This window comes from Leptodactylus fuscus, chromosome 5 (assembly GCF_031893055.1).
Source record: "Leptodactylus fuscus isolate aLepFus1 chromosome 5, aLepFus1.hap2, whole genome shotgun sequence".
Taxonomy (NCBI): domain Eukaryota; kingdom Metazoa; phylum Chordata; class Amphibia; order Anura; family Leptodactylidae; genus Leptodactylus; species Leptodactylus fuscus.
This window is the reverse complement of record NC_134269.1, coordinates 214,674,162-214,695,437: the sequence shown is the minus strand read 5'-3', so window position 1 is coordinate 214,695,437 and position 21,276 is coordinate 214,674,162. Positions and strand designations below refer to the sequence as shown.

At 48.2% G+C, this 21,276-nt stretch overlaps 2 protein-coding genes across 2 annotated transcripts in view; one reads left to right on the top strand and one right to left on the bottom strand.

Moving 5' to 3' along the window:
• FCHSD1 (FCH and double SH3 domains 1) overlaps positions 1–6,407 on the bottom strand; it is a 50,553-nt gene extending 44,146 nt beyond the window's left edge. The window contains exon 1 of the mRNA XM_075275351.1: positions 6,363–6,407. Within this exon, the coding sequence (XP_075131452.1) occupies positions 6,363–6,383 (21 nt within the window). The 5' untranslated portion in view covers positions 6,384–6,407. The remainder of the gene's footprint in view (positions 1–6,362) is intronic.
• A 2,431-nt stretch (positions 6,408–8,838) lies between these two features.
• On the top strand, positions 8,839–20,946 carry LOC142204066 (histidine--tRNA ligase, cytoplasmic-like). Its single transcript, XM_075275269.1, has 13 exons — positions 8,839–8,958; positions 11,471–11,560; positions 14,018–14,137; positions 14,366–14,461; positions 15,371–15,496; positions 16,129–16,236; positions 16,405–16,503; positions 17,509–17,602; positions 17,717–17,844; positions 18,100–18,360; positions 19,636–19,752; positions 20,135–20,281; positions 20,719–20,946. Exons 1-13 carry the CDS (start codon positions 8,869–8,871, stop codon positions 20,776–20,778), a joined length of 1,536 nt encoding a protein of 511 aa, XP_075131370.1. The 5' UTR covers positions 8,839–8,868; the 3' UTR covers positions 20,779–20,946.
• The last annotated feature ends 330 nt before the right edge of the window (positions 20,947–21,276 follow it).

Below are 21,276 nucleotides of genomic sequence, written 5' to 3'. Positions count from 1 at the left end.
ATATAGGATTATAGGATGGAGGAGAGAAGCTGAGCTGTGTGATATATATGGTTATAGGATGGAGGAGAGAAGCTGAGCTGTGTGATATATAGGGTTATATGATAGAGGGAGAGAAGCTGAGCTGTGTGATATATAGGTTATATGATAGAGGAGAGAAGCTGAGCACTGTGATATATAGGTTATATGATAGAGAGAGAGAAGCTGAGCTGTGTGATATATAGGATAGAGGAGAGAAGCTGAGCTGTGTGATATATAGGATAGAGGAGAGAAGCTGAGCTGTGTGATATATATGGTTATAGGATGGAGGAGAGAAGCTGAGCTGTGTGATATATAGGGTTATATGATAGAGGGAGAGAAGCTGAGCTCTGTGATATATAGGTTATATGATAGAGAGAGAGAAGCTGAGCTGTGTGATATATAGGATAGAGGAGAGAAGCTGAGCTGTGTGATATATAGGGTTATATGATAGAGGAGAGAAGCTGAGCTGTGTGATATATAGGGTTATAGGATAGAGGAGAGAAGCTGAGCTGTGTGATATATAGGGTTATATGATAGAGGAGAGAAGCTGAGCTGTGTGATATATAGGGTGATAGGATAGGGGAGAGAAGCTGAGCTCTGTGATATATAGTGGTATATGATAGAGGAGAGAAGCTGAGCTGTGTGATATATAGGGTTATAGGATAGAGGAGAGAAGCTGAGCTGTGTGATATATAGGGTTATATGATAGAGGAGAGAAGCTGAGCTCTGTGATATATAGGGTTATAGGATAGAGGAGAGAAGCTGAGCTGTGTGATATATAGGGTTATAGGATAGAGGAGAGAAGCTGAGCTGTGTGATATATAGGGTTATATGATAGAAGGAGAGAAGCTGAGCTGTGTGATATATAGGATAGAGGAGAGAAGCTGAGCTGTGTGATATATAGGGTTATAGGATAGAGGAGAGAAGCTGAGCTGTGTGATATATAGGGTTATATGATAGAGGAGAGAAGCTGAGCTGTGTGATATATAGGGTTATATGATAGAGGAGAGAAGCTGAGCTCTGTGATATATAGGGGTATAGGATAGAGGAGAGAAGCTGAGCTGTGTGGTATATAGGGTAGAGGAGAGAAGCTGAGCTGTGTGATATATAGGGTTATATGATAGAGGAGAGAAGCTGAGCTGTGTGATATATAGGGTTATATGATAGAGGAGAGAAGCTGAGCTGTGTGATATATAGGGTTATATGATAGAGGGAGAGAAGCTGAGCTGTGTGATATATAGGTTATATGATAGAGGAGAGAAGCTGAGCACTGTGATATATAGGTTATATGATAGAGAGAGAGAAGCTGAGCTGTGTGATATATAGGATAGAGGAGAGAAGCTGAGCTGTGTGATATATAGGGTTATATGATAGAGGAGAGAAGCTGAGCTGTGTGATATATAGGGTTATAGGATAGAGGAGAGAAGCTGAGCTGTGTGATATATAGGGTTATATGATAGAGGAGAGAAGCTGAGCTGTGTGATATATAGGGTGATAGGATAGGGGAGAGAAGCTGAGCTCTGTGATATATAGTGGTATATGATAGAGGAGAGAAGCTGAGCTGTGTGATATATAGGGTTATAGGATAGAGGAGAGAAGCTGAGCTGTGTGATATATAGGGTTATATGATAGAGGAGAGAAGCTGAGCTCTGTGATATATAGGGTTATAGGATAGAGGAGAGAAGCTGAGCTGTGTGATATATAGGGTTATAGGATAGAGGAGAGAAGCTGAGCTGTGTGATATATAGGGTTATATGATAGAAGGAGAGAAGCTGAGCTGTGTGATATATAGGATAGAGGAGAGAAGCTGAGCTGTGTGATATATAGGGTTATAGGATAGAGGAGAGAAGCTGAGCTGTGTGATATATAGGGTTATATGATAGAGGAGAGAAGCTGAGCTGTGTGATATATAGGGTTATATGATAGAGGAGAGAAGCTGAGCTGTGTGATATATAGGGTTATAGGATAGAGGAGAGAAGCTGAGCTGTGTGATATATAGGGTTATATGATAGAGGAGAGAAGCTGAGCTCTGTGATATATAGGGTTATAGGATAGAGGAGAGAAGCTGAGCTGTGTGATATATAGGGTTATATGATAGAAGGAGAGAAGCTGAGCTGTGTGATATATAGGATAGAGGAGAGAAGCTGAGCTGTGTGATATATAGGGTTATAGGATAGAGGAGAGAAGCTGAGCTGTGTGATATATAGGGTTATATGATAGAGGAGAGAAGCTGAGCTGTGTGATATATAGGGTTATATGATAGAGGAGAGAAGCTGAGCTGTGTGATATATAGGGTTATATGATAGAGGAGAGAAGCTGAGCTGTGTGATATATAGGGGTATAGGATAGAGGAGAGAAGCTGAGCTGTGTGGTATATAGGGTAGAGGAGAGAAGCTGAGCTGTGTGATATATAGGGTTATATGATAGAGGAGAGAAGCTGAGCTGTGTGATATATAGGGTTATATGATAGAGGAGAGAAGCTGAGCTGTGTGATATATAGGGTTATATGATAGAGGGAGAGAAGCTGAGCTGTGTGATATATAGGTTATATGATAGAGGAGAGAAGCTGAGCACTGTGATATATAGGTTATATGATAGAGAGAGAGAAGCTGAGCTGTGTGATATATAGGATAGAGGAGAGAAGCTGAGCTGTGTGATATATAGGGTTATATGATAGAGGAGAGAAGCTGAGCTGTGTGATATATAGGGTTATAGGATAGAGGAGAGAAGCTGAGCTGTGTGATATATAGGGTTATATGATAGAGGAGAGAAGCTGAGCTGTGTGATATATAGGGTGATAGGATAGGGGAGAGAAGCTGAGCTCTGTGATATATAGTGGTATATGATAGAGGAGAGAAGCTGAGCTGTGTGATATATAGGGTTATATGATAGAGGAGAGAAGCTGAGCTCTGTGATATATAGGGTTATAGGATAGAGGAGAGAAGCTGAGCTGTGTGATATATAGGGTTATAGGATAGAGGAGAGAAGCTGAGCTGTGTGATATATAGGGTTATATGATAGAAGGAGAGAAGCTGAGCTGTGTGATATATAGGATAGAGGAGAGAAGCTGAGCTGTGTGATATATAGGATTATATGATAGAAGGAGAGAAGCTGAGCTGTGTGATATATAGGATAGAGGAGAGAAGCTGAGCTGTGTGATATATAGGATTATATGATAGAAGGAGAGAAGCTGAGCTGTGTGATATATAGGGGTATAGGATAGAGGAAAGAAGCTGAGCTCTGTGATATATAGGGTGATAGGATAGGGGAGAGAAGCTGAGCTGTGTGATATATAGGGTTATATGATAGAGGAGAGAAGCTGAGCTGTGTGATATATAGGGTTATAGGATAGAGGAGAGAAGCTGAGCTGTGTGATATATAGGGTTATAGGATAGAGGAGAGAAGCTGAGCTGTGTGATATATAGGGTTATATGATAGAGGAGAGAAGCTGAGCTGTGTGATATATAGAGTTACTAGCAGGAGCGCCCCCTTGAAGGATCTGCATAACCAGCCCTCCAATCCTTCCTAGTGATAAGAGCCTATTATCGGTGTGCGCTGATCTTGGCGATTACTTCGAGGAATTGTATTACAGGTTCTTTTCTGAGACTATAATGCAATTCTCAGGACCACAACTATGCCCACAATCCAATTTATCACCCCGTTCCTGCAGATGAGATCAGAAGCCTCCGGCCATCACTCAGCTCCAGTCTGTGCATGACTAAGCCTGCGCGGCCATTGCAGTGCCTGTTACCTCTGAGCAGCGCTGCGCCCTATGAGAGACAAAGGGGAGTCCGAAAATACTATTGCATTAGGGCATTGATTATATCGTAACTTCCGTCCATAATAAAGAATCTCTTCCCCTTTGTCGGCCCTTCATGTCTATACGGCCTCTGTATACCGTCACCGTATACCCTGCTATGTATTACACAACTAATAGCAGACTGATGAATCGTGCCAGACAAGAAGGCTGGAAAAAGAGGCGATAGTTTAGGGCTACAGTGTGACTGGTGTCTGGGGGCTGGTAAGGTGCAGTGACGTGGCACGTGGGGGCGCTTACGCTCTGTTCCCACCTGCGTTCAGGTTTCCGTTTGTGGGGTCCGTCCATGAATGGAAACCTAATCCGCTTACCCATGGAAACCCACGCAACTAAGGCCCGATTCACATCTGCGTTCGGGGACTCCACTTGGGGACACCCGAATGGAAACCTATCCGCATAAAAAAGCGGTTACCTAAGGAAACGTGCAAATCCCATAGACTATAATGGGGTCCATGTGGTTTGCTTGCGCAACTTTTTTTCTCTGAACATTTCATACGGCCCGAAGGTAGATGTGAACTGGATCTAAGCCTGCAGCCCGAGGCTCATCCGACGGGGGTTCGATACTCGTCCTCGAATAGTCATCGGAGAGCCTTCCTCTAAAAAAATCGGAACCCACTTGGCCTAATACCGTCTAAGCAGGGGTGAACCTACCCCTTTTGCCGCCCGAGGCGAACTACAGAAAGCCCCCCCCCCGGGAGGAGGGGACGGGGCGAAGGGGCGTGGCCGAGGGAAGGGGGCGTGGCCGAGGGAAGGGGACGGGGCTTAGCGCCGTTCGCAGGCAGAGAGCAGGCACGGAGATGACCTGCTCTCTGCCTGAGCGTGAGGGGAGGCTGCTGGAGCAGCGCTGCTCCAGTGGCCTCCCCAATCCACCGCTCGGTGCTAAGCCAGTCCAGGACAGCTTGTCCTGGACTGGCTTAGGTAATCAAAAATGCCGCCCTCCCTGGGGTCCTGACATAGCGCCGCCTGAAGCGCTCATGGGAGGTGCGGCGCTGCGTCTAAGGCTATGTTCACATTTGCACCGCCGTAACGTCTGGCTGAAAATCAGCGGAGGAAAAAAATTCTAAACTTTTCCCGTTTCCAAAATGTCAGACCCCCAATGACCCCATTACAGTCAGTGGGGTCCGTCGGTCTCCGTAGGTCATGTCAGAAACGCGTCTATGACACAAGATAAACGTGGTGCACAGTGCACGAGACAGTTTTTCGGAGTAAATTGCGCCAGAATTCTGACGCATTTTGCTTATTATATCTACCCCGGTAGGGTTTCAGAAGTGTATATGTTTAGGGGGTGTTCACACGTAGGAATTTGTCGCTGATTTTGGGGAAGATTCTGCCCAAATTGGTTTCAGTCCGAGGTAGAGATCACAGCAAGATGCAGAAAAAATAAGCGTCCTGATATTGGTGGGGACCGGACACCGGGGACCGCAGCTGATCAGCTATTGGAGGAGGCTGCAGCATTCTACAGCACACTACTGACCATGCACAGCGCCACACACTGTATAGTGGCTGTGTTTGGTATTGCAGCTCAGCCCATTCAATTTTCTATGACTAGGTGCAGTCTGTACATGACTTCAGACCCCGAAATCAGGACCAAACTCCATGTATAATCAAAGCAGGACGCGAGACACTCTGATCAGCCTCATTAATGCAGAAAATGCAGCCCACCTCAACTCCTCTTAATTTTCGGCCATGTGAAGGGCCCCTTAGTCACAAGTCCATTAAGAGCACAATTGCAAAAACGGACACCTGACGCACCCCATTATAGTGACTGGCGTCCCTTGGGACCCATCTATGTCATCGTTGGGATCCGTTTTTGCCCAGTTTTCCGTTCTTCTGGTCAACAAGAACGGAAACGAAGTCGAGATCCGTAAACAGCTTATAACATACGATGCAACCGGAGCAGCAACAACCCAAACCGTGTCCCACCGTGATGACCGCACGCGCCGTGTGAACAGGGTCCGAATCCCCACCCGTCTACACCATCGTTCATGCAGACCACAGAGGAAACAGCGTCTTAAGGAGAGCGCCCGCAGCACCTTACCACGAACTGAATACAATCTAACACCTAAGGCTGAAGACGTAAGACATGAAACGCGATGGACGCCATGACAGGAGGTGGCATTCACATCTCCGTCGCTGTCACTGCAGAAAACCGCCTTAAGTCTCATAGTTTAGGACAACTGACACGCGATGGACCCCGATATAGTGAACGGTTAATGTCCAGTCCGTTGTTCTGGTCCTCTGATATAGCACTGCTGTCCATCAAGGCACAGAAAACTGATAATGAGTGTCCAGGTGTGAACAGAGCCTTACACAGAGTGCACTCACATCCCTTCCTATGCGATTATTACAAAGGACGGGATCAGGATGTAAACAAGGGAAGCCAGCATATGTGCCTGCAGTAACAGGTGAGCCCCCTCCTCGTGCACTTGCCCCGGAGCCCCCCTCCTCGTGCACTTGCCCCGGAGCCCCCCTCCTCGTGCACTTGCCCCGGATCCCTCTCCCCCTGCCCCCGGGCTGTCACACTCACTTTCCTCGGAGGAGGCTGCATGCTGCTGCTGCTGCTCCTGCTCCGGCTGTGTTGACAGGACAAGGTAGCAGAGCCCGGAACTCCGCTCACCTCTGCCAGCGCCCCGCCCACTGCGCGCTCACCCCGCCCCGCACTGACATAGGCCCCGCCTCTTCATTATACTCAGGTCCCCGAGTCCCCGCCCCCTCTCCGGGTCCTCCCGTGTGTTTCCGAGGACACAGCGCCACCTGGTGTTGTATCAGCAGAACTGCAGGCGCCCAAGTATTTAGTGTTATAAAACCGCAGCTGCGTTATGAGGTGTGAATCAGTCTCTTCATAGAGCCAGCGTTTTCTGAAAGGCGAGGAAGATAACAATAAAGTCTGTGACCTTCAGGTTTCATAGGACAGAACGCGCGGCGCACAACGAAAATTTACGTATACTAAGAACCGCCTCCGGTCCCGTCCACTATTGGCTCCGTCCTTTACCGTCCAGGCTGCTCCCCGCCCCCACACAGTATATAGTGCCATCTTAGTATGTCCCCGTATTATAATGTTCCCCCTCGCGCCTACTGACACCAGATGAGGTCGGGACATATCACAGGGACTGAACCCAGAATGCAGGACTGTCCCGCTGAACCCGTCACGGTTTGGGGTACATAAATGGCATAATACTAGTCCCAATGTCCCCAGTAAGGCTGGCACTACACAGAGACATCGGTCCCGGGACACAAGGATCACATGGAAGCAGTGGCGTAACTACCGCCATAGCAGCGGAGGCAGCTGCCACAGGGCCCAGGACACAAGGATCACATGGAAGGATCACATCGGTCCCGGGCACAGAGCGAGGAACGCATCATGGACAGGCCAGCTTGACAGCTGTCGAAACGCCGAAGCAGGTGGATCATCAACACCAACAACACGCTCATTATATGGTGTTTCTGCGTTTCAGCAGCTCTTAAAGGGATTCCACCATTAAAACCTTTTTTTTTGTGGATAAGACGTCGGGATAGCCTTTAGAAAGTCTATTCGTCTCTTACCTTTAGACGTGGTCTCCGCTGCGCCGTTCCTTAGAAATACCAGTTTTTACCGGTATGCAGATGAGTTCTCTCGCAGCAATGGGGGCGGGCCCCAGCGCTCAAACAGCAATGAGGGCGTCCCCACCACTGCCAGAGAAGTGTCTCCAGCACCGACTCCTTCTTCGTCCGCAGCGTCATCTTCAATGTCTTCTTCCGGCGCAGGCTCGTAACTTCTAGGCCTCGGCAGAGCAGACTGCGCGGGCGCACAGGTCACGGGAAAATGGCTGCTTGCACAGTATTGTTAGCGGCCATTTTCCCATGGCCTGTGTGCCTGCGCAGTCTGCTCTGCTAGAAGTTACGAGCCTGCGCTGGAAGAAGACATTAAAGATGACGCTGCGGACAAAGAAGGAGGCGGTGCTTGGAGACACTTCCCTGGCAGTGGTGGGGACGACTCCATCGCTGCAAGAGAACTCATTTGCATACCAGTAAAAAACGGTATTACTAAGGAACGGCGCAGAGGAGACCACATCTAAAGGTAAGAGACGAATAGACTTTCTAAAGGCTATTCCAACGTCTTATCCACAAAAAAAAAAAGGTTTTAATGGTAGAAGCCCTTTAAGCTGTCCTGGTGCTGACCTTGTTCCTCACACCGTGCCTGTAATTGTTTCGGCATCTCAGCAGCTCACTAGGATGCCATATAATGAGCGTGTTGTTGGCATTGATGATCTCTGTCAGCTCCGCTTGAGGAGAACTCTGTGACTTCTGGCTCCTTCATAGCTCTCGTTGTTTGTGACAAATTAGATTTTCTTTTTCCTGGCCTGTTTAAAATTGACAAACTGCCAATTTGGATTGGATTTGTTTTCCCCTCCAGTGTGTCAGCACTGCCTGGAGCAGATCAGATAATATGCACATGCATGTACACAATGGACTGAGGGTTAGCTGATTGTTTACATAGAGAGATAACAGACCTGGGACCTGAGATAAGCGGCTGCAGGAGCAGTGTAATATAGTATGTGACCATAAATTCATAACAGTCGTGAAGCCATGTCATTTACCAGGATAAAAAGTAGACACTATATATATATATATATATATATATATATATATATATATATATATATATATATATATATATATATATATATATGTATGTTAGTAGGATAGGAGTGTCCCGCCTTTAGTCCTTAGTGAGCATTCACACAGTACAGCTGAGTATACAGTTTAAAAATTGCATTGAAAACAATTGCATGCAGTTTGTGTTGCAAGGTATGCCAGTGTTCATATTCGTTGCACTTCTGCGTTTTTTTCCCCCTCTGATGTCAGTAAAATAACGGAAGGAACGCATAGTGTGTACAGTACAGCAGGTTAACATAGGACAGCGCCACCTCTCCCCTCCAGAGGGCGCTGCTGAGTACAGGCCGGGAGGAGGCGGGGCTGCGCTCTCCTCGCTGCACTTCCCGCTACACTGCGCATGCGCGGCTCTCAGCACCGGCTTCTAGTGTGTGGTCAGCATGGCGGACAGGGCAGAGCTGGAGCGGGCGGTCACCGAGCAGGGGGAGAAGGTGCGGAGGCTGAAACAGGAGAAGGCCGGGGCCGAGCAGGTGAGGCCTGGACGTGACGGTGATGTGTGCTGTATATGGGCTGTGGCCTGGTCACCATGCTGTATACTCACCCTGCTGTATACTCACCCTGCTGTATACCCTGATGTGTGATCTGCTGTATACCCTGCTGTATACTCACCCTGCTGTATACCCTGCTGTATACCCCAGTACAGGAGGAGGTGGCTGTCAGCAGTCCTGTCCATTCATTGGCCTGTCACATGTCCGCAGACTTACCCCTGTCAGGCCTATGACAGCTCCATCCTTCTGGTGACAGGGGGCGCCACCTGTACCACTATCCTGCCCCCCGGATGTGCGCCATGGTGTATGGGGTGCGTAGTCGCAGCGCTCGTCCTAGTCGCAGGGTTGTCTTCTTCTGATTCAGTAATTCCTCGCCCGAAGCCTCTGATCTTATTGCCATGTGCTGCCGTGTCCCTCAGTTCCTCCTCCTGGAAATGTATGACTAATGTAACCTCAGTGCGTCCCTATATACTCACCCCTGATGACGCTTTACTGACTGACCGCCGGCCCCTGAGGTCTGCAAAATGGGCCAAAATGCTGCAGGTGTCAGTCCGCGCAGCCCCTTAGACTCAATGGGTCATCCTAAGTCTGCAAAGTGTCCTGACACTATGAGGAACGGCAACGCCCACTTGTCATTTTATGGTGAGACTGATGGACGTTAATGTCCCCGGCCACATCAATCCGTGGAGGGGGGGGGAGGGGTCATCCTGATCCATTCAGTGTCTATTGGTACCGACCACCAAACCCCATTGATTTCTATTCATTGGATGGTAAGGGGTTAAAGGAGTTCACTGGATAGTCTGTGGTTTCGGGCATTTGGACCCCGCACAGATCAGCTGTTTCCCAGGTGCTGAATCGTGTGGGGTCAAGTCACCTGTGCGCACATATGGCAGATTAGGAAGGATAGAGGGTCATTTGTTACCCCTTCTCCCCCGCTGGTCCTATCAGTAAACCCCTTCTCCCCCGCTGGTCCTATCAGTAACCCCTTCTCCCCCGCTGGTCCTATCAGTAACCCCTTCTCCCCCGCTGGTCCCATCAGTAACCCCTTCTCCCCCGCTGGTCCCATCAGTAACCCCTTCTTCTCCCCCGCTGGTCCCATCAGTAACCCCTTCTTCTCCCCCGCTGGTCCTATCAGTAACCCCTTCTTCTCCCCCGCTGGTCCTATCAGTAACCCCTTCTTCTCCCCCGCTGGTCCTATCAGTAACCCCTTCTTCTCCCCCGCTGGTCCTATCAGTAACCCCTTCTTCTCCCCCGCTGGTCCTATCAGTAACCCCTTCTTCTCCCCCGCTGGTCCTATCAGTAACCCCTTCTTCTCCCCCGCTGGTCCTATCAGTAACCCCTTCTTCTCCCCCGCTGGTCCTATCAGTAACCCCTTCTTCTCCCCCGCTGGTCCTATCAGTAACCCCTTCTCCCCCCCCGCTGGTCCCATCAGTAACCCCTTCTCCCCCGCTGGTCCCATCAGTAACCCCTTCTTCTCCCCCGCTGGTCCCATCAGTAACCCCTTCTTCTCCCCCGCTGGTCCCATCAGTAACCCCTTCTTCTCCCCCGCTGGTCCTATCAGTAACCCCTTCTTCTCCCCCGCTGGTCCTATCAGTAACCCCTTCTCCCCCGCTGGTCCCATCAGTAACCCCTTCTTCTCCCCCGCTGGTCCCATCAGTAACCCCTTCTTCTCCCCCGCTGGTCCCATCAGTAACCCCTTCTTCTCCCCCGCTGGTCCTATCAGTAACCCCTTCTTCTCCCCCGCTGGTCCTATCAGTAACCCCTTCTTCTCCCCCGCTGGTCCTATCAGTAACCCCTTCTTCTCCCCCGCTGGTCCTATCAGTAACCCCTTCTCCCCCCCCCGCTGGTCCTATCAGTAACCCCTTCTCCCCCGCTGGTCCCATCAGTAACCCCTTCTCCGGTTCTCCTCATTGTGGGTGTCGTGTTGGCTCGGCACAGTGTGGTAATCCTGAGCTCCGGTTTCATCATCCTCCGGGGAGTCGTCGTTCCCTCTCTATGAAGGGTTAATCTCCCTTTTCATGTGTTTGGGCGGGTGCGGAGTGTAAATCCCGGGACTTTACAGGAGTCGCTTTACATTTAGGATTATTCTCAGGTTACAGCCTGGGTAAGGGAGAGTGACGCCGTTCCTGGCGGAGGATGGGACGTATTTCTTGTATGTGACGTTTACAGGATATTCTCATATCGGGTATGAGTGCCGCTTTAACGGGGTTATGCGCTGAAACGTGCTTATCCGTAGGGTAATAGCTGATCGGTTGGGGGTCTGACGGCTGAGAATGGGGGGGTGTTATGGATTCATCTAGATGGTGCTGAATTTGCAACGAGGGGAAAACGTCCCCCCGCTGATCAGCTATTCATCCTCTATCCTATGTGGCATAACCCCTTTAAAGGGATAGTCCTATCTTATAAGGTGACGACGTATCTCTGGCCTCAGGATTGGGGGGGGGGGTCCAGAGGTCAGACCTCTAATAATTTTTTTCCTTTTTTTTTTCCGTAGATTGCCGAAGAAGTCGCCAAACTTCTAGAGCTGAAGGCAAAGTTGGCGCCGGATGATGGAAAGCACAAGTTTGTTCTCAAGACCCCGAAGGTACGGACGGGGTTCTCCGTAAGGCTCTGGAAACCGTGATGCCAGTGTGAACGTAGCCTAATTTAGGGACACCGTTCTGCGTTCCGTTGGGAAATCCTTTTAACTCTTTCTCGTACGCCGTCCTCTACACGATACGTTCCGCCGCCCGCTTGTAAGCGGCGTACGTTTCCCACACCATATAAGCCAGATGATAATAAATCTGGTTCCGCCCCCCTGCGAAGCCTCACCGCGCTCCTTTTTCGGAAAGCGGCAAGGGCAGCGCGGTTTTCAAATCCGCCTCCGTGTACTTAGGAGAAGCGACGCGGTTTAACCCTTTCTTGCCGTAGTGCTACATTTTGTCATCTTTGATATTTCTTTCCTCCGTACGTTCCCACTGACCTCGGCTGATCGGAGTGGTCTCCGCACGTTCCGCCCGTGGATATTTTATGTTAAAATTTCAAGGTTGTGGCGCCGTTCTGTTGAGACACCGCCATGTTTAAAGACCCGACGTCCATCGCTCGTAGACGGTGGATGTTAGGAAGAGGTTATACGGGGTCATGGACAGTAATAATGTTACGGTCATGGGTGCGGTGCGCTGCGGTGCGGTGGATAAGTCTGGAAGTTCATGGCGGGGATGGTGCGGGGTCTTGGACAATCTGTATGAAGCTGAGCTTTGCTGATTCACTGCCTTATCTGTCAGCGCACACGCCACATGACGGTCAGCACGTCACATCCCCCAAACCCTGGGAGACGACAAAGCACCAAGTAGATAATGGGGACAGAGGAGAGAGACTGGTACAAGGATTAGACCCCGCATGCCTGGGAAAGAGTGAGAAAGAGAAGTCTGCTCCTAGCGCCACCTTTTGGAAGGGATTCATATTTTTTTCTTGCTAACACGTAGGAATCGCCTTAAGAAAGTCTATTCTTCTCCTACCTTTAGATGTCTGCTCCGCGCCGCCATTCGGTATATAATCCGTTTTTTGCCGTTATGCAAATGAGTTCTCTCGCAGCACTGGGGGCGGTCCTCAGCGATCAAACAGCATCGGGGGCGTCCCCAATGCTGCGAGAGAACTCTCCATCTTCTTCAGGAACGGCCTATCTTCACGGAGCTGGGTTCAAACTTCTAGGCCTCGGGCAAGCATGTCCACCGGCCACAAGAAAATGGCCGCTTACAATACTGTGCAAGCGGACATTTTCTTGTGGCCTGCCGGGCATGTGCAGTCAGCGTTGCCCGAGGCCTAGAAGTTTGAAGCCACCGCCGGAAGAAGATCTGTTCCTGAAGAAGATGGAGGCGGCGCTGGAGTGTTCTCTCGCAGCATTGGGGACGCCCCCGGTGCTGTTTGAGCTTGGGTTCTTATTCCCAGTCACCCTCCTGGTCCCCAGCATGGACCTTTCACATTCCTGGTCACGGGAAGAATATGCAAATCTGTCTTCCATGATGTAATTAGGAAAACAGCTGCTGCCTCAGTATTGCAAACCAATAGAGGGCGCTCACTGGAATGTGCAAGTCTGTCTTCCCTGATGTAGTTAGGAAGACAGAACTCCAGTGAAATAACCCAATAAAAGTTTGCTCCCTTTCGCATCATGCTCGACCTTCCAAGAGGCCTTTGTTTTGCAATGATGCTGGGATTATTACCAAGTATAGTCTCTCAATCGAGGATGGCCGTTTCAATGTTATTGCATCTCGTCAGCCCGATGTGGAGAGGACTATAACCTGGTAGAGGTGAGAGGCTTAGACAGGGTTAAGGGGATATCGTCACTCCTTAGGGAGAGACCACCATATAGGTGTGTGGAGACTTATTAAGCCTTTAGCACTCCACTTCGCAAAGGATCATGGGAAGAATATGCAAATCTGTCTTCCATGATGTAATTAGGAAAACAGCTGCTGCCTCAGTATTGCAAACCAATAGAGGGCGCTCACTGAAATGTGCAAGTCTGTCTTCCCTGATGTAGTTAGCGTCATTGCAAAACAAAGGCCTCTTGGAAGTTCGAGCATGATGCGAAAGGGAGCAAACCTTTATTGGGTTATTTCACTGGAGTTCTGTCTTCCTAATTACATCAGGGAAGACAGGTTTGCACATTCCAGTGAGCGCCCTCTATTGGTTTGCAATACTGAGGCAGCAGCTGTTTTCCTAATTACATCATGGAAGACAGATTTGCATATTCTTCCCATGATCCTTTGCGAAGTGGAGTGCTAAAGCCTTAATAAGTCTCCACACACCGATATGGTGGTCTATCCCTAAGGAGTGACAATATCCCCTTATTCCTGGTCACGTCAGTGTAAACCAATGGCCGCCCCTTTTATACATCCCTTTTATGAACATGCTAAACAGATGTGACAGACCCAATGTGAATGGATCCCAAGTCTAATCTCTGTCCACAGAAGAATTTACAAGGGGAGAAGAATCAGAATAAAGATATTTCAGTGTCCATGTATAAATCCTACACAGGTTTTTGTTTTTTTTCTCTTTTTTTCAGGGCACCAGGGATTATAATCCGAAACAGATGGCGATCCGAGAAAAGGTTTTCAACACCATTATCCGATGTTTTAAACGCCACGGAGCGGAGACCATCGACACGCCTGTATTTGAGCTGAAGGTGAGGATGACATCCGTATCAGATCAGTGGTGGTGTGGGCTCCTGGCACCCTTACTGATCAGCCGATTGAACGCTTTTCATCTTGTCCATCAGTCACTTGGTCTTTCTGCAGCTTGGTGCCTTCTACGGGTATAGACGTGGTCAGCTGACCCTGTTTGGTTTGATGACAAGGATGTCGGCCTATATAATATGACGTTTTTTGTTAAAATTGGATGGTTTTTTTCTTAGGAAACGCTAACGGGAAAATACGGAGAAGACTCCAAGCTCATCTATGACCTGAAGGATCAGGGCGGTGAATTGCTGTCTCTACGCTATGATCTCACTGTATCCTTTTACAAAGAAGTGATCGACCCCCCCCGGTCCCCCGTCCCAGGACCATGACGGCGAGGAGTGAGTGGAGGAATTGAGCCAGAGTCCGGTGTCTGAGCTCTGCGCTCCTCTTTGTACTGACCCCATGGTTTCCTTTTTGTAGATTACTGCAGAACGATTCATCCTTGTTTGTTCCTCAATCATGCCACAGTGGGCGAACGGATTTCACTCAAATTTTGCACAAACAGATTTCACTCAAATTTTGCACATACCTAGCATGAAACCCGGAAAAAAACATGGGCGCCTCACCATCCCCGTATATTGCCGGGTTTGCCGACCGCGGGCCCCGGATTCACGGTTGGTGTAGACTGCAGGACCTAGGATGACGTCATGATGTCAGGCGCGGGGCTACGATTGGACCAGGGGACTGTGGGGGTGGAGCTATAGATCCAGAAGCCGGCTGCGCACTGACATGAAGAATATGGCGTCGTGCATGCTGGTATTGTAGAGGGAACTGTGCCGAAGTCTCGGGAACCGCCGTGTACCTGTGCGCATGGGGAGCCAGGGGTGGGGTGGAGTGAGGCTGGGGTCACAGGTTTGGGTAGGGAGGAGAAAAGGGGGCACAGGTTGGGGGGGGGAGGGGTAAAGGGGGTTGGGGAGGGAGGAAGGAGCAAGGGAATGGGGGACCGGGTATGGGAAAAGGTAGGGGCTCTGCAGGGTGCAAGGTGGGGGCCTGGGAGTCCATGGGCGCACCAGTGTTGGACGGGCCCGCTGCGGCCACAAGGCAAAGACGGGGGGGGGGGGGGAGAGTTGCAGGTGTGTTTCTCAGGGGATGAGGGGGCCGCGGACAAAGTCGCGGGTAATGCTAATTGTACTCAGCATGTTTGTGCTTTCTTGCTTTCCAATCCTTTACTACGCTGTCAGGTTCCCTTTGCTCGCTATTTGGCAATGAACAAGATCACCAATATTAAGCGTTACCATATCGCTAAAGTCTACAGAAGGGATAACCCGGCGATGACCAGGGGCCGCTACAGAGAGTTCTACCAATGCGTAAGTCCCAATCCGCTGTTGTTGTTGTAAACAGTTGACACACCGAGACTGGAGCAGGAAGCGGACAGCGCTGTTCTCTTTGTAGTGGCCAGACTGAGTACTGCTGACATTCACCTGAAAGGGAGCTGCAGTGACTTGGTTCAGCCACTGCACCGAGAACAGCGCTGTCTGCTTCCTGCTCCATTATCTGTTTGCCAGCTGATCAGTGGAGGTCCTGGGTGTCGCACCCTTACCTATCATTAGGACAAAATTTTACCCTGGCAAACCCTTCTAATAAACTTGTTGCATTTTTACTTCTATGATTTTTAGAATTTCTACTACTCAGTTGATGCTTGATGTGTGCATTCACCCTATAGCGGCTCATATAGCCCCGCCTCCTCCCTCTTCGCCCTCGCTATGGGGCTCACTACTGGTGAAAACAGGGGAAGAGGGAGAGACCTGGACGCTGGTTTTGATCACGTGACCCAGGGCCATCGAAAGTCTCCCCCTTCAGCATCCCTGGTCAACCCCTTAGAGAATGCAAGTTTGCCACAAAATTCCAAAAAAAATGGACATGAGCGAAAGCTTTGAAAGCAGGTTTTCTGATGCAGGATTGTAAATTCAGTTTTGTATGTTGCGCCATTTCCCTCCAGGACTTTGACATTGCCGGACAGTACGACCCAATGATTCCGGATGCCGAGTGCCTGAAGATTGTTCACGAAATCCTGAGCGAGCTGGAGTTGGGAGAGTTTCAGATTAAAGTAAGGAGACCTTACGGGGTTCACGGGGTTTCTACTTGTTGTGCCATTACAGCGACTTATTCCCAATCCATAAGTTAGGGGATAATCGCCACGTTGATGGGACCCCCAGTGATCAGGAGAGCGTGATGATGTCATTATTGAAGTAATGATGTCATTTTTTACATACAGGTGAATGACAGGAGAATTCTGGATGGGATGTTCGCAGTGTGCGGTGTGCCTGATGAAAAATTTCGCACAATCTGCTCTTCAGTGGACAAATTAGATAAGGTAAATGTTAAGGTTGTATCACTCAGCAGGTTAGTGCAGGCACCCCCGCCAATCAGCTGATTTACTTGTGGTTGTGATTTTATGGTGCAGTTTAGTTCTGTTCACTTGAATGACGGAGAGCTGCGGTACCTGGAACAACCACTGCAATGTATACAGAACTGTGCCCACTACATACTGAAGAGGTGTGATTTGGGTGACGTCACCTTTAAAAAAATAAATAAAAATTGTTCATCAATAAAATCCTGAAAATCCCTTTAAAGGGATCCTATCGATCACACATAGGAATCGCCTTAAGAAAGACTATTCTTCTCCTACCTTTAGATGTCTTCTCCGCGCCGCCGTTCGGTAGAAATCCAGGTTTTCTTCGGTATGCAAATGAGTTCTCTCGCAGCATTGGGGGTGGTCCTCAGTGCGCAAACAGCACTGGGGGCGTCCCCAATGCTGCGAGAGAACTGTCCAGCACCCCCTCCATCTTCAGGAACGGCCTCTTCATGTGTCGTCTTCTGTCCCGGGTTTCAATCTTCTAGGCCTCGGGTAGAGCAGACTGCGCATACCCGCGGCCACAAGAAAATGGCCGCTTACACCATAAGATGGTGTAAGCGGCCATTTTCTTGTGGCCTTTGGGCTTGCGCAGTCTGCTCTACCTGAGGCCTAGAAGATTGAAACCCAGGATGGAAGAAGAGATGTGAAGAGGCTGTTCCTGAAGAAGATGGAGGGGGCGCTGGAGATTTCTCTCGCAGCATTGGGTACGCCCCCAGTGCTGTTTGAGCGCTGAGGACTGCCCCCAGTGCTGCAAGAGAACTCATTTGCATACAAACGAAAAACGATATTTCTACCGAACGGCAGCGAGGAGAAGACATCTAAAAGTAGGAGAAGAATAGACTTTCTTAAGGCGATTCCTACGTGTGATCAAGAAAAAATATGATTTTAATGATAGGATCTCTTTAACGTGCTGACGGCAGCTCCTCCTAGTTTAGCAGTAAAATATAAATTTCGTCTTTTCAGACCCCCTGGGATGAGGTGAAGAACGAGATGGTGGGTGAGAAGGGGCTTGCCTCTGAGGCCGCTGACCAGATTGGAGAATATGTCCAAAATAACGGTAAGCTTATGTTGGTTTTATTTCTCCACCAAAACGAGAAAATTTTTAACAAACGTTCTGTTTAGACGAGAGGTGAACCTGGTCGATAAACTAAAATATTGTAAAACCTGGCAGGTGGCTTGGATCTCATCGAGAAGCTCTTGAATGATCCCAAACTCTCGAAGAACAAGCAGGCGCTGGAAGGACTGAATGACATGAAAACCCTCTTTCAGTATTTGGAATTGTTTGGAGTTACCGACAAGGTGGGTATAACGTGGCTGTAACATCGGGGACCGCAGGAAGAGGGTGAAATAATTGGTCTTATAGGGGTCTATGGGCTTGCCATTACTTATCTTAAAGGGATTGTCTAGGGTCTCACACCAGAGACACTCGCTGATGCACTGTAGCGTTCCGGTGAGAGCCCTGGCCTCTGTAATCAAACGCTAGGCTCGCACAAGTGTCTTTCTATCCTCTGATACATCACACGACGTAATGACTCTCGTTATTCCACCTTGCAGATATCGTTCGACCTCAGCTTAGCCCGAGGACTGGATTATTACACAGGAGTCATTTACGAAGCCGTCCTGATTCAGAATCAAGGGGAACAACAACAACAGAATGACCACACGGAGGAATCGGTCAATGTGGGCAGCGTCGCCGGAGGCGGCCGTTACGATGGTTTGGTGGGGATGTTTGATCCAAAGGGCAGGAAGGTCCCGTGCGTGGGCGTCAGTATTGGAATCGAGAGGATATTTTCTATAATGGAGCAAAAAGCAGAGGTGAGTAACATTACTGTACTGTGATGAGCAGAGCATTTGACATTTCAAAAAAAAAAATTTAATTTTTAACTTCCAAATTTCCAGAAGATTCCAAGAACCTTACAAATTTCCGGAATTTTTATTTTTTAATACATATACCGTATATACTCGAGTATAAGCCGACCCAAATATAAGCCGAGGCCCCTAATTTTACCACAAAAACCTGGGAAAACTTATTGACTCGAGTATAAGCCGGGGGGGAATCTACCATTGCAGATAAGTCTGGTCATGTGCATTACAGCTTAGTAACTCCATGTGCCTCATAGTAATAGCAGTTAACCCCATCATGTCCCTCACATTAACCCCCTGTGTGCCTCAGATAAGAGTTACTGATATGTGGGACCTATGGAGGTAATAATTAGGTATCTTCATAATTAAGGTCCTTTATTAGCACCCCCCCATGTGTCTCAAATATTAATAACCCTTATGATGAGGGACATGATGGGGTTAACTGATATTAATGTGAGGCACATGGAGTTACTGAAACTAAATGAATAACCCCAAATGCCTGACATTATTAGGAATAGTAACCCCAGTAGGTACCTGTTACTTTCACTTTCATGTAGCTTCCTCTCCTCCATACGACAGACATCTTCCATAAGACACAATGAATCCTGGCCACTGACTTATCTGCAGGTGTTACATACCAGTGGCTACGGGACCTCTGATGACATCACAGTCACGTGACCTACATGACAAGCCAATCACAGAGCAGTAGCACTAAAGAACCACTTACGCAGGTCCTTCCAGTTTTCTGTGCTCCGTGGACCCTGACTCGAGTATAAGCCGAGGGGGGGCTCTTTCAGCAATAAAAACTCTGCTGTAAAAGCCGGCTTATACTCGAGTATGTACGGTGTATATAACCTGAAGTGCAATGTGTCACGAAAAAACAATCTCAAAGTCACTTGTGTAAGTTAACTTATCTCCAAGTTATTGGCATATAAAGTGGCACATACTGCTAGAAATCGCTGGGCTGTGAGGAACGCCCCCTCCTCCTCATGACGGTACAAGGCTATGGATGAGTACTGTCAGCAGGGAGGAGTGGACTGACATTGTGGTGATGACGCTCTGACAGTGGAGAGATATCAGTACCGATATCTCTGTAACTGGGACATACAGGGTGCTGAATTCAGCTACTGCCATATTTCTAGCAGTATATAATACCGCCACAGATAATACAGATACTGATTCTTTAGGCTTCCACAATCTTTGTATTACGATATTTTCCTTCTTCAGGCCTCCTCGCAGAAGATTCGGACGACCGAGACGCAGGTTCTAGTTGCCGCTGCTCAGAAAAAGCTTTTAGAAGAAAGAATGAAACTTATAGCTGAACTTTGGAATGGGGGGATCAAGGTATGGGATCCTATATGGCCTGGATTATGGATAAACTCATGTTCTGACAGCTGAAATAGTGTTTGGAATGCTATTGCCATAGGGAACAACACCCGGCACCTGCACAGATCAGCTGTTTGTCTTGGTAAAGTTTTGGCTTTCTCCAGCAGTTCCTATTGAAATGAATGGGGAAGAGATATGCATATACCTGTTGTTGCTCCATTCAAAAACCATTCTTGTGATCAGTGGAGGTCCCTGTAGTTTGCCCCCTCACCGATCAGCAAGTTCCATATCCTGTAGATTGAGGGTATAACTTGTTGTTACCAGAATACCCCTTTATATTAAATGAGATTTTTACAGATTGTCATAAAGATCTCCTTATTCATCGAATTTGTTCCTACAGGCAGAAATGTTGTACAAGAAAAATCCCAAATTACTTAACCAGTTGCAGTACTGTGAAGAGACTGGGATTCCACTAGTGGCCATTATTGGGGAACAGGAACTCAAAGATGGCGTCGTGAAGCTTCGAGACGTTTCTACAAGGGAAGAGGTATGTAAGGCTGGGTCTTCCAGGATTAGACACCTACAGCTGCTGGCTTTGCAGAAACAGCGCCACACATATCCACAGGTCATTGATGGTATAGCAGCTCAGAATTGTTGAAGTAAAGGAGCTGCAATAACTGCATCTGATCAGAAGGAATTCCTCTACGTAGGAAGAACTAGCATTTGTGTGCGCTGAGAATGGAACAGGAAGCAGACAGCGCCGTTCTCTGTGTAGTGGCCAGAACAGGTTACTACAGATCAGCTCCTATTTACTTGAATGGGAACTAAGCTGCAGTGCCTCGGTTCAGCCACTACACAGAGAACAGCGCTGTCTGCTTCTTCTATCGTCACATCAGCTGCTGAGAACTGATGTCAGGTCATCGATACTAAATCACTGGGATCGGTCTTTCCCCTTTGTAATAATTTACTTATTTTCTGTTTTAGGTTGATGTTTCCAGGCAAAACTTGGTGGAAGAGATCCAAAGGAGAACCAGTCGATTTTAAGATGTTGTCTCTTAAAGCTCAGGCTGATACATAATATGGGTCCACTTGTCTCTGACCTTCTGTCTTCAGCTATTATTTATAAACCATTCGTGCGAGGATTTTACATTTCTTCAGTTTCTCTGTTCATAACGCCATATAATAAACAATGTTACATAAAATGACCGCCAATACAGTGTGCAGCATTTATTTTATTTCTCTAGGATATTACGGGTAGTAAGGGGGCTTCATAGACTAATAACAAATAGCCAATGTGTGATTTTTTTATTTATTTTTTTTTCACACTGGATTTTTTTTTGTTTTTGTTTTTATGTTAAATGGGCAATAACTTTATTGAGCGTAAGTACAAGCGGACATACGTAAGTGTCACATTGAGTATCAGTATAATAGGAGAAGAAGGGAGGCCGCACAGGGCCAGAGCGTCACAACCTCTCCGTACGTCTGCAATCGTAGGTCAGTATAAGAGCAAATACATAAACTAGTAACGTAACCTGTAACTTT

Coding starts and splice junctions, on each gene's coding strand:
- LOC142204066 (XM_075275269.1), top strand. CDS start 8,869: ATGGCGGACAGGGCAGAGCTGGAGCGGGCGGTCACCGAGCAGGGGGAG. Junction 16,504..17,508: donor CAGTGGACAAATTAGATAAG/GTAAATGTTAAG, acceptor TCGTCTTTTCAG/ACCCCCTGGGATGAGGTGAA. Junction 18,361..19,635: donor TAATGGAGCAAAAAGCAGAG/GTGAGTAACATT, acceptor TTCCTTCTTCAG/GCCTCCTCGCAGAAGATTCG.